General features: G+C 44.1%; 1 protein-coding gene across 1 annotated transcript in view; it reads left to right on the top strand.

Annotated features, from left to right (window-relative positions):
- The first annotated feature begins 350 nt into the window (after positions 1–350).
- The window catches only part of as3mt (arsenite methyltransferase), a 70253-nt gene continuing 56926 nt past the window's right edge, over positions 351–13677 (top strand). Inside the window, exon 1 of the mRNA XM_053477147.1 lies at positions 351–433. Coding sequence (XP_053333122.1) covers positions 390–433 — 44 coding nt within the window. The 5' untranslated portion in view covers positions 351–389. The remainder of the gene's footprint in view (positions 434–13677) is intronic.

Consider the following 13677-nt stretch of genomic DNA (forward strand, 5'->3'; position numbering starts at 1 on the left):
TCATGTGTCATGAAATCTTTTTTGGCCAATTTTGATCTGAATGACAATTAAGATCATTTAAAGATTTGAATTCAAAAAGGTTATGGACACTATATAAAAGTGCAACAAATTGTATTTAGCAAATTTCTGAAGTGTTTCTTTTTATATGATAAAAATATACCTGTGTATACTTATTTACAAGAAAAGTGAAGCATGCATCAGGAGATAAGAAGCATTCCTGCGCCCCCTGTCTGCGTTCTGAGGTAAATGTTTACATTCATTTTACTTCCTGCTTTAAAGACAAAACAGTCGTGGGATTTTGTGACATTTGGGATTCAGTGTGTTGTAAAAAAAAAAAAAAAGGATGAAATCAGTTTAGTTGGAGAACCGGTTAAGTTGAAGAAACATAAATGAGTGAATCGGCTCAGGTTGGCGACATGAAGGAAGCGCACGGGTGGGTTCAGTTAAACCGCTTTACTGCTGTAATGTAATAACACACGTACAGTTACAGTTACTCACTCCTGCGTTACAGTATGTGAGGTAGAGTTTGTATTCCTTGTTGTAAGTAATTATTATTACTATTATACAGTGGTGTGAAAAACTATTTGTCCCCTTCCTGATTTCTTATTCTTTTGCATGTTTGTCACACAAAATGTTTCTGATCATCAAACACATTTAACTATTAGTCAAAGATAACACAAGTAAACACAAAATGCAGTTTTTAAATGATGGTTTTTATTATTTAGGGAGAAAAAAAAATCCAAACCTACATGGCCCTGTGTAAAAAAGTAATTGCCCCCTGAACCTAATAACTGGTTGGGCCACCCTTAGCAGCAATAACTGCAATCAAGCAGAAGTTTGCGATAACTTGCAACGAGTCTTTTACAGCGCTCTGGAGGAATTTTGGCCCACTCATCTTTGCAGAATTGTTGTAATTCAGCTTTATTTGAGGGATTTCTAGCATGAACCGCCTGTTTAAGGTTATGCCACAACATCTCAATAGGATTCAGGTCAGGACTTTGACTAGGCCACTCCAAAGTCTTCATTTTGTTTTTCTTCAGCCATTCAGAGGTGGATTTGCTGGTGTGTTTTAGGTCATTGTCCTGCTGCAGCACCCAAGATCGCTTCAGCTTGAGTTGACGAACAGATGGCCGGACATTCTCCTTCAGGATTTTTTGGTAGACAGTAGAATTCATGGTTCCATCTATCACAGCAAGCCTTCCAGGTCCTGAAGCAGCAAAACAACCCCAGACCATCACACTACCACCACTATATTTTACTGTTGGTATGATGTTCTTTTTCTGAAATGCTGTGTTCCTTTTACGCCAGATGTAACGGGACACGCACCTTCCAAAAAGTTCAACTTTTGTCTCGTCGGTCCACAAGGTATTTTCCCGAAAGTCTTGGCAATCATTGAGATGTTTTTTTTAGCAAAATTGAGACGAGCCTTAATGTTCTTTTCGCTTAAAAGTGGTTTGCGCCTTGGAAATCTGCCATGCAGGCCGTTTTTGCCCAGTCTCTTTCTTATGGTGGAGTCGTGAACACTGACCTTAATTGAGGCAAGTGAGGCCTGCAGTTCTTTAGATGTTGTCCTGGGGTCTTTTGTGGCCTCTCGGATGAGTTGTCTCTGCGCTCTTGGGGTAATTTTGGTCGGCCGGCCACTCCTGGGAAGGTTCACCACTGTTCCATGTTTTTGCCATTTGTGGATAATGGCTCTCACTGTGGTTCGCTGAAGTCCCAAAGCTTTAGACATGGCTTTATAACCTTTACCAGACTGATAGATCTCAATTACTTTTGTTCTCATTCGTTCCTGAATTTCTTTGGATCTTGGCATGATGTCTAGCTTTTGAGGTGCTTTTGGTCTACTTCTCTGTGTCAGGTAGCTCCTATTTAAGTGATTTCTTGATTGAAACAGGTGTGGCAGTAATCAGGCCTGGGGGTGACTACAGAAACTGAACTTAGGTGTGATAAACCACAGTTAAGTTATTTTTTAACAAGGGGGGGCAATTACTTTTTCACACAGGGCCATGTAGATTTGGAGTTTTTTTTTCTCTTTTTTTCCCGGTGAGAGGGTTTAACACCCACACTTTTTCTACAGTTTTCCCGCAGTTTTGAACAAATGCCTTTGCATTCGCTCCTCCGTTTCTCTGGCTGCTCTGTGTCTACGCTCGCTTCAGCTCTCCTCTCCCCTCCCTCTCAAACATGACACCGGCTGATGATGGTTGTTCTGCCTTAAGTCTTGCCTCTCTTGGTGTGTTAGATTTATCGGTCAGCTTGTGCAGATGAGGCAGGAACTTATGGTTCTTATGATTATTAACATCTTCGTTTTCCAGGTACTTTGAATGTTTATGCTTTTGAGGTTTTTAAATAAGCTTGATATATGTTTGGGAAGATGTTCTGTTTATGTTTTTGTAACCCTGCTGTGGGTAAGTACACACTAGGTTCGCTTATGTATATCCAGTAAATATATACAATGGTCTATTTCCTTAAATGAACAAATCACTTAATATTATTTTAGGCTTTGAAATTCAAAAGAAACAAACACTTGCATAGAAAATAACACTTGTATTATTTGAACAACAAAACATAGAACTCAATAACAATAACAGGTGTGTGTGTGTGTGTGTGTGTGTGTTTTATCAGTATACAGTAGGTGTATTACTGGGTGAATTAAGGATCAACAGTTCGGGCCATTCAGTTCATGTTGCTGAGCTCAGATCAGTTCCAATTCACAAGTTCCTTCAAATTCCAAGTAAATTAAGTTCCTAGAAAAAATAATTCCATAGGTCGTAATTGTACAGTCCTACCGAATACTGGATGTAAGGACGTTCTGCACAAACCAATCGAAGGTCACCAATTCAAGCTGGGTGGCTCGCCATCTTCTATCCAGAACAGAAGTTCTAATGAACCAAAAAACCTGGCCGAGATTCAATAAATGTTTTCCAATCCCAAACCAACAAAAATACAATTAACAATACTTTGGCTTCCTGATGCATAAGCTCCTCTTTTTCCTAATTTTGCACACTAGCAACACTACGTAGTCGGAAAACTATATTATGCTTACCTTTGTTACGTTAGATGGTTTATAACGATGTCTGTCGAAAATTAAGAAGTCATGTAAACACATCAGTAAACACATCGCGTCCGTATCTCTCTCAGTTAAGCTTCTCCGGTTTTTGTTGTTGTTGCTCGCGGCAGCGCAACAGCCCGTTAATTCATGCCCATGCAGTGATGAGAGACAAATCGAGTCGATGCATGTCCATTCTTTTAATTTCTGCGTTGTCAGGCGATATTACAAACTTCCGCGTAGGTTCCGTACTTAAATCAAACCAAAAACGACTGAAGAAAACAGGCTCGGGCTCTATAATCCTGCGTTGTGGGCAATGCTTTGTGGGTAATGTAGTCCAAAGCATTGCCCGCACTGGACTACACTTCCGTGGCTATACCCCACGTGTGTTGTGAAGACACGCCCCACAGAACTGGGGGGGGCGGGCTCAGCAGAGGTCATGAGCATTTAAATTAGCATGTACTGAAACAGGTTGCTGAGAACAGAGCTAGTTTTTACCAGGTAAAATTAGTGGTTTTTTTACACAATAATTTTGAATTTTTAATTAATGTAAAATACAAACTTTTCATTAGGACCCTAAAGATCATATTAACATTTAATGAAAAATATGATGTGTAGGACCTTTAAGGCATTGGACTATGGTTCGGAAGATCCCAGGTTCAAACCCCACAACCACCAAGTTGCCACTGTTGGGCCATTGAGCAAGGCCCTTAAGCCTCAACTGCTCAGATGTGTAATTAGATTAAAATATATATATATGTAAGTCGTTCTGGATAAGAGCGTCTGCCAAATGCCTAAATGATTTGGTCAGTTGTTGGTTGCATTTATATATGTACATAGTTGTTCATATTTTTGTTCTAAATATACAGTATGTTGTTTGTATGAAATGTTGTCTGTATATTTGGAGTAACAAAATAATTTCTCCCTGAGATTATTAAAGCATTTCTGATTTTAAATCTTTAGCAAGTCTAGCAACTGTGTTCTTAGTGTGTTTTTGGTATCACTTTAGTATCACTATCACTCATTTAAATTGAAAGCTTTTTATATCTTGTATGTTAATACCTTTTGTACCCTTCTGTCATTGTATTCATCATTTTTATTGTTAACAAACAAACCACATTCATCCCCCACACTTTTGAAAAGCTTGCTACGCCTCTTTAGCTAAATAAACATTTTTATAAGTATATGAGTAATTCTGTAATTTTGTGTACTTTACATTTGGCAGACACACTTATTATTAAACTACAGTATTATATGTCTGAACAGGAGAGTCTAAAGGCCTTCTGAAGCGTCCAACAGATTCAAACTGATGGTGCTGGATAGGGCTGGACTGAGACCAAAAAACGGCCCTGGCATTTTTGGCCATAGTGGCCCACCATGATTATTTAAACAATATGCTGAGGCATATGACACATTAAAGGATATATGCACTCACTGTTTTGTTTCAAACATTAAACCACAGTAACCTGCATGGAAGCGAATAACCTTCTAAAATATTCTTAATTATTAGTATTGTTATTATACAGTCTTTTATTAGCAATTCTCTCTCTCTCTCTCCCTCTCTCTTTTTCTCTCTCTCTCACACACACACACACACGTGAGTGACCTGTGGACCTAGCAAGGATGAAGTTCTGCACAAAACTCATAGTCTACTATTAAATGTTTTTTAAGTCTGACTGCAATAATTTGAGCATTTGCACAGTGTTAGCCTACAAATCCTCCATATAGCTTACTATTTAGTAAAGATGTAGGCTACACTTTCATTTCATTTTCAACAACATTTTCATTGTTAATTCCATGGGCTTGTAGGCTTTTGCGTCTTTTCTCCCGCAGCTTCTCTGAACCGCTCTTTTCTCTCTTTTTCTGGTTTATCCATTGTTATAGACGGACTCATCTCAAACTCCGATCGAACTCTAAATAGCAGATTTTGTCAAGGGGAGATGAGGGCTGGCCAAGAGGGAGGCAGGGCGTGGCCTGAGATTTCATTGGACTAGCTCAGTGTCCTTTAAGACAGTCAACCAATGGGCCGCGATTTGTGTCTCAGATACTCTACTGTTGCGGTAATAAATAAATTGGCCTATTAAACTTTTTAAAAAATATTAAATTATGACTGACATCACCAGCCCAAAAATGTGCGTCGGCCCTCCGGGCATTGCCCGGTATGCTCTATGGTCAGTCCAGGCCTGGTGCTGGGGTTTCTAGAGCCTTCCGATCACTAGTCCAATGCCTTAACCACTAATTAAGAGACCCCTCTCCAAAAGAAAGGCATCAGTGTAAAACACAGGGATGCAGTGAGGGCCAATGAGTTCAATTTATTGCATTTAACAGACACTTTTATCTACTGTAGAGTGGCTTACATTTTGTATCACTATACACGTCAACATGCCAATTTAAAATAGGTAAAGTCTACTCATTGCATCACATAATGAATTACTTATTAAAATTAAGTAACATTATGTTTATGCAATGAGTAGGCTTTACCTATTTTAAATTGGCATGTTATAGCTAATTTATTTTGGTACTTTTTATGAAAAATATGGGGTGAAATGTACCCAAACAAACTTAATGCAAATTGTTACCTCACATTTTTTTGGGTAGATACTATAGGTAGTTTATGACTAACTAGGCAAAGTTTAACTTCATTTAAATAAAAAAAAAATTAAATAATCAAATAACAAAGAAACGAGGTACAAAACTATCTTTTATAAAAATAGCAGAACAAGAGAATAACACTGAATAACCATACTTAGACTTGTGTGACTGTCCCCAACATAAAGCAAGGAAGCACTCTATCCCATTCAGTGTGGAGTTTAACTAAGTTTACCAGTCAAAGGCAGACAAATGCACCTCATGCAGACCTCATGCAATTTGTAAAGACAGGAAAGTCCAAATCCTACGGACAGACACATGCACACTTGTATAAACATTTCAAATTGTAATATTTCATTTAACATAGGATTATAACAATTCTTTATTATTAACACATATATGGCATTGATCTAATCATAGCTCATAAAAGCACATCTAAAAGTCAGTTATATCCATTTTACAAAAGGAAAATGTTGTGTGACTGTCATTTTAATGAAGAAATGGACTAAAGACATAATTTAGAAAACAAGTGTTCTAGATTTCAACACTATGTTAAACTCAATATCAACAACAGCACTGTTAGCATCATATACTGGACAATTGTAGTTTTAATTTATGCACGCTTGCTGAAGTAAAAATTTAACTACAATTAAGTTAATATGTCTATAATTTTTCCAACACAAAAATAACATTTGTTTGAGTGACAAACATTTCTTAAACACATCTTTAATATCAGGCAAGTGCATATTTTAAATGCTGTAGCTAAAGCTTAACTTCAAACTTCTTGTTTTACCAGCAAAAAACACAAAAACTTATATTTAAACGTAAGCTTTCTGTAATTAAAGTTATTTCTATCTTTTTCGTTAACTTTATCTGTTAGACTTTGGCTGAGGCAGTCACTAGCTAGCTAAGAGTTGACTATCTTACTAGCTAATGTTTCGGTAACAGTTTGTGCTTTATTACTTTACAGGCATAAAATACGAGTCAATATTATATTCCTGGTAAAACGTTTGAAAACGTGTTTTTTTTCCGTACCACTTATACCTAACTAATGCAGGGAAAAATACTTTTTCTCCTGTACATTACCATTAGCTAAGCTAGCTTGTTATGACAAATGTTTGCCTAAAGAAAGCTACAAATGTGAACTCCTTATCAAACATACAACAAAGACCACAAATCTTATGAGAGATAAGAATAAATGTTACCCTTTGCTTTCATGATATGATAAATAGACAGCATGTTACAAACATATCTTACCTTCAGCCCAGAAGCTTGACAAATGAACATGTGCCTCAAATAGCTCATGCTTACAACAGATCCAATGTTTTGGGGTATATATTACAATGTTTTTTTATGTTACTATAAATAATTAGGTAGTGTGGGTGAATTTTACTCATTATTATAAAATTAAACTTGATGACGAAAATAATAGGTAAATGGTAGACTATTTGCAAGGGTAGTTGTCATGCACACTCAATCGGCGACCGGCACTAGGACCCGGAAGTAAAGCGGTCGCAAATCAGGAAGTATAAGAGGAGTAAACAAACCACGATTCAGCGCTCAGTCATTGAGTTCAGCCCATGTCGGTTCTGGTTGTCCATCATCGGTTCGTGAGTACTCACTTTATTTGGGTTTCGCTTTCTGATCTTGAGTGTGTGTTTATAGGACGCGGGTTAAATTTGTGTTTTTCCCTTGCTCCCCTTTTGTGAGAGTCCTTAGACTAACAAGCGTGGTTATCCTACCTACTCGCTCTCTTCCGCGTTTGGGTTCACCATCCACGCTACATTGGGCTAATCGCTAAAGCTAAGTCATCTGGTCGCCTAGGTTAGTTCATCCTGACAGAATGACTGAGCCCAAAGCGGTGAACCCAGCGGATTACGCGCATCTCTGCGACGTGGTTGACCAGCATGCCGAGCTAATCAATAAGCTAACCGGGGATATCGCTACTCTGCGCCAGAGCGTCCAAGATGTCGCGGCCTTGCGCCGCGAAGTCGCGAAGCTCAGGCGGGAGAACGCGGATCTCCGGGCGGCTGTTGACAGCGCGGCGAGCCAGCCTCCCGTCGCGGCGGTCGCGGCTCCGCATCACCCCGCCCCCCCCTTCTACTGATGTCTTTCTTGCTTTACCAGAAAAATGGAATGGCACGGACGGGAAATGTAGTGTGTTCTTAACAGTGCTCGATCTGGTGTTTGAGTTTAATTCCACCAAATACTCCACCGATCGGCTATGCATTGCTCTTCTCGTTTCGTTGCTAACTGGGCAGGCAGCTGAGTGGGCCACGGCAGTGATTAAATCAGACTCAGACACCGCCCATTCCTATAATGAATTTACACGCCAGCTTCGACTCACCTTCGAACACCCTGCGGGCGAGGTGGAGACCGACACCAAGCTCTATCACCTGCGGCAGGGTGGATTGTCCATGAGCCGCTACACCGCGGAATTCAGAACCCTCGCCGTGCAGACATCTTGGGGAGACGCCGCGCTCCGGACATCCTACTACGAGGGGCTGGCGTCACGCATAAAGGACGAGCTTGCCGGACGAGAGCTTCCAGCCACGCTGGAGGGACTAATCCAGCTAGCCCTCCGCATCGACCAGCGCCTTCTCTCTCGTCCGAAGCCAGCCCCGAGGACCCTGCTGCCTGCTTTCACCTCTCACCATCCTACACCTCCATCACCGACCATTTTCACTGCTGCCACCACTGGACCTGTCGAATCTTCACCTCCTGCCGTGGTTGACACCGGAGCCGGGGAACCCATGCAATTAGGACGCGCCTCCCTGACTACAGCAGAACGCGCACGCCGGTATCGAGAGGGGTTGTGTGCTTATTGTGGGTCCGCGGCACACCACCGGGCGATCTGCCCTCTTCGTCCGGGAAACGCGCAGCCCCGGTGAGCCGGAGGAGAAACTCACCGGGCTCCCTCCAAATCTCCAGCACCATCAACACAACCACCTCTCGTCTTACTATTCAGGTAATCCTCCAATTTGGCCACAAACGAGTCAGAAGTGCAGCGTTCATCGACTCCGGTGCCGCCGGCAACTTCATTGACTCCACTTATGCCAAAGAACTGGGGGTAAAAATTGAGGCGTTATCCCAGCCAGTGCAAATCACCTCCGTCGACGGTCGGCCTCTGTCATCCAGCCCCATCACCCACCAGACTCAGACCATCACCCTCATCATCAACCAACACCACGAACCCATCCAATTCCACCTCACCTCCATTTCCTCACCTCCCATCATTCTCGGATACCCCTGGCTGCTACAACATGACCCTCTCATCTCATGGACAAAAAATAAAATCCTTCAGTGGGGGCCGACCTGCACTGAGCTGTGCCTACGGGACCCAGCTGGGACGTGTTCCACGGAGTCCGAGGCCCCCGATGTCGACACCAACGCTATTCCTTCCGCCTACCGTGACCTGCCTGCAGTCTTTTGTAAACGAAAAGCTACTCACCTTCCACCACATCGCTCTTACGACCTGGCGATAGAGCTGCAGCCAGGTTCTGTTCCCCCCCGTGGCCACCTGTACTCACTGTCGGCGGCTGAGACACAGGCGATGGAGGAATACGTCGCCAGTGCCCTTCGCCATGGAACCATCCGGCCCTCTTCGTCACCAGCGGCCGCCGGCTTCTTCTTCGTGAAGAAGAAAGGAGGAGAACTTCGCCCATGTGTCGACTATCGGGGGTTGAATAAAATCACCATCAAAAACCGACATCCGTTGCCGCTCACCAACTCAGCCCTGGACGCCCTCTCTGGTGCCACCGTGTTCACAAAGTTGGACCTCCGGAGCGCCTACAACTTGGTGCGCATCAGAGAGGGTGATGAGTGGAAAACGGCCTTCATCACTCCCACAGGACATTATGAGAGCCTGGTCATCCCCTTTGGACTATGCAATGCACCCTCGGCCTTCCAACAATTCATAAACGATGTCCTGAGAGACATGTTAGGCCGATGGGTGTTTGTATATTTAGACGACATCCTCATCTACTCTCGCACCACCGAAGAACATATCCAACATGTACGGGCAGTTCTTAAGAGATTGCTCGCTCACCAGCTGTACTGTAAGTTGGAAAAGTGTGCTTTTCACCAGCACTCCACCACGTTCCTGGGTTTTGTCATCTCGTCCCAGGGTGTGGCCATGGATCCGCAGAAACTGGAAGCTGTCCGTCATTGGCCCCTACCCAGGACGCTTAAACAGCTCCAACGGTTTCTGGGGTTTGCGAACTTCTATCGTCGCTTTATCCGGGGCTACAGTACAGTTGCAGCACCACTAACCAGTCTGACCAGGCCCTCCTCCCATCCCTTCCATCTCACTCCTGAAGCCATCTCCGCCTTCCAAGAACTCTGTCATCGCTTCACCACGGCACCCATTCTTCTTCACCCAGATGCCAACCAACCGTTCGTTGTAGAGGTGGACGCGTCAGATGTGGGCGCTGGCGCTGTTCTCTCTCAGCGAGGTCCAGACCAGAAGCTACACCCCTGTGGCTTCTTCTCCAAGAAATTCGACCCCACTCAGCAGCGATACGGAGTAGGGGACCGCGAGCTGTTGGCCATAAAGTGGGCCTTGGAGGAATGGCGTCACTGGCTCCAGGGCACCAGTGAGCCGTTCATGGTCTGGACGGATCATCAGAACCTCATCACCATCCGGAATCTAAAACAACTCAACCCACGACAGGCACGGTGGGCATTGTATTTCGAACACTTCAATTTCCATCTGTCATACCGCCCGGGCTCCAAGAACACCAAGGCCGACACCCTCTCTCGTCAACAAGAAGAGGAGATGCCCCAGGCGGACCCCGTGCCTGTCATCCCCACCTCACGGATCATTGCACCCATCCACTGGGACATAGAGACAAGGGTTCGCCAGGCTCAGGCTGCGGAGACTGGGCCGGCAGGTGCGCCGCCTGGACGACTCTTTGTTCCTCAGCGTCTGGTCCCCGAAGTTCTCCAGTGGGGCCACTCCTAGCCCGTCGCAGGACACCCAGGGACGCGGCTCACACTACAGTTTGTGAGACGGGCATTCTGGTGGCCCACCATGAGAAGGGACGTTGAAGAGTTCGTTCAGGCGTGCCCGGTGTGCGCCAGGGCCAAGGACTCCAACCAGCCTACTTCCGGAGAGCTCCAGCCTTTGCCCATTCCCCGACGGCCCTGGACGCACATCGCCTTAGACTTCATCACGGGCCTGATGGTTTCCGAAGGAAAAGACACCATCCTAACCATCATCGACCGGTTCTCCAAAGCCGTACACCTGGTGGCCCTCACCGGACTCCCATCAGCCAAAAACACTGCCGAGCTGATTTTGGAACACGAAGTCCGCCTGCATGGGTTCCCCAAGGACATCGTCTCGGACAGGGGGCCCCAGTTCACCGCCCGGTTCTGGAAGGCCTTCTGCCGTCTGATCAATTCCACCTGCAGTCTGTCCTCCGGTTACCACCCCCAGACTAACGGTCAGACGGAACGGGCCAACCAACAACTGGAGCGCTACCTGAGGTGTTTTGTTTCGGATCGCCAGCGCTCCTGGGCCCGCTACCTCAAATGGGCCGAGCTATCCCACAACCTCCACGTCTCCTCAGCCACCAACCTAAGTCCATTTGAGGTATGTTATGGTTTCCAACCTCCGATGTTCGACCATCAAGAACCGGAGGTTGATGTACCATCGGCCCAACAGTTGGTCCGTAGGTGTCGGCGGTTATGGAACCAAGCCAACCTCGCCATCCAACGTGCCAATACCACCTACGTCGCCCAGCATCGCCGCCGACACCCTCCGGGACGATTGTACCACGTAGGTGACAAGGTATGGCTCTCCACAAGGAATCTGCACCTGCACACAGAATCCCGCAAACTATCTCCCAGGTTCATCGGCCCATACCGCATCACCCACCGGATAAACCCTGTCACCTACCGGCTCCAGCTGCCTGCGGCGCTCCGGATCCACCCAGTTTTCCACACCTCCCAACTAAAACACTTCACCACCTCTCCAATGAATCCACCCCCCCCCCCCTGCTCCTCCTCCCCGGATTATCGACGGTGGTCCCGCTTACACGGTGCGCCGGATCCTCGACTCACGCCCTCGGGGCAGGGGCACCCAGTACCTGGTCGATTGGAAAGGCTACGGCCCCGAGGAACGATCCTGGATTCCGTCCCGGTTCATTCTCGACCCCGAATTAATCCGGGACTACCGTCGTCGGGTATCCTCCACCCCAGGACTGTCAGGAGCCGGTCCTGGACAGGGGGGTACTGTCATGCACACTCAATCGGCGACCGGCACTAGGACCCGGAAGTAAAGCGGTCGCAAATCAGGAAGTATAAGAGGAGTAAACAAACCACGATTCAGCGCTCAGTCATTGAGTTCAGCCCATGTCGGTTCTGGTTGTCCATCATCGGTTCGTGAGTACTCACTTTATTTGGGTTTCGCTTTCTGATCTTGAGTGTGTGTTTATAGGACGCGGGTTAAATTTGTGTTTTTCCCTTGCTCCCCTTTTGTGAGAGTCCTTAGACTAACAAGCGTGGTTATCCTACCTACTCGCTCTCTTCCGCGTTTGGGTTCACCATCCACGCTACATTGGGCTAATCGCTAAAGCTAAGTCATCTGGTCGCCTAGGTTAGTTCATCCTGACAGTAGTATTTACCACCCACCAAAATCATTTTTTACAGTGTTGAAGCAGTTTAAACTAATTTTGCATCTTAAGACACATGTATTAGCCTTGACATTCTTGTGTTGTTAGCTGTCATGAAATACACAAAGACATATATAATGGTGGGAATTGGTAAAGCCATCTACTGTAAATTTAATTTACAAGACTACAGGACATCACAATGAGAGTTTTTAATAGCTTGCCAGGGTTTTCAGAAACATGCAGTGTCAGTATGATTCTTTTTTTTTTCTCATTTATAAGAAGGAAAAATAAATTATTTTACAGATTATCGTATGTTTTGTGATGCATCAATATACTGTATGTATTGTATTGTATCAAGTATTCAGACATGATATTTATTATTAATTTATTATTATTATTGTATATTATTACCAATCTCCTTATGACTCACCTGTGGGTGATAACGTAAAACACAATAAAGCGATTAAATTTTTTTGTGCAATATTGCAATGTCTTTCATGCTGAATATGTGTTACAGGAATACTATGGAAAAACCCTGAAGCAGAGCTCTGATTTGAAGAGCAACGCATGTGTCCCTTCAGCTAAACCCATCCCCGTCTACATTAGGAAAGCTCTGACCAAAGTTCACCCGGACGTCACAGCTAAGTAAACTCGGCCTACGACCGTTTACAATCATAAACCTTTATTTTCATTGTATTTAAAACACATTAGACTGAACTTGTTTTATTGCCTTGAAGAATGTCCATTGCTACAGAGCGGTGTATCAAACACTTTAAAGTTTACAACACTCTTTATTAACATTTAATAACACTCTTATTTTGAAATTTTAGGGTATGTGCACATACACACACACACAAACACACACTATACAGTATACTGTATACACAGGTGCCGTAGAATTTATTATTTTTGATTAACTTCACTAAAGAGAGATTGCGGCTGTAAATGATGTACACTTGCTTTTGGTAATGATTTACTTTTGGTTTGAGGCTGCAGTGTCTTTGTTTTTTTTTTTTTATTATTGCTTATTTCTTATATCCTTATTCCTTTCTCTCTGCTAGAATGTTATTGAAATTTTGGCCCCCCCTATGTTTCGAATTACCCATTCAGTTTGTGTTACTGTTGTTGTGTTTTATTTTCACAATATTTAAATTTAGATAGATGAATATACTGTATAATTTGACCATTAGGTTAGCTCCCATTAGGAATGTACAGTATGGCTAATTCCACAACATAAGTCACATAACTCAGGGTCACACAACTATTCATGTTTTACACCAGTGTGCCGCTCCCTTAATGATTCAGATTACTGAAAGCTTTAAAACACTGTTTGTGGTTGGTTTTGTAAGCCTTCTGGCTTTTGAGCAGTCTTTGGGATCCCCCTGCTGGCCAACCTCTATCTCCGTTCTCTCAGGTACTATGGCTGTG

The sequence above is a fragment of the Clarias gariepinus genome, chromosome 18, assembly GCF_024256425.1.
Source record: "Clarias gariepinus isolate MV-2021 ecotype Netherlands chromosome 18, CGAR_prim_01v2, whole genome shotgun sequence".
Classification (NCBI taxonomy): domain Eukaryota; kingdom Metazoa; phylum Chordata; class Actinopteri; order Siluriformes; family Clariidae; genus Clarias; species Clarias gariepinus.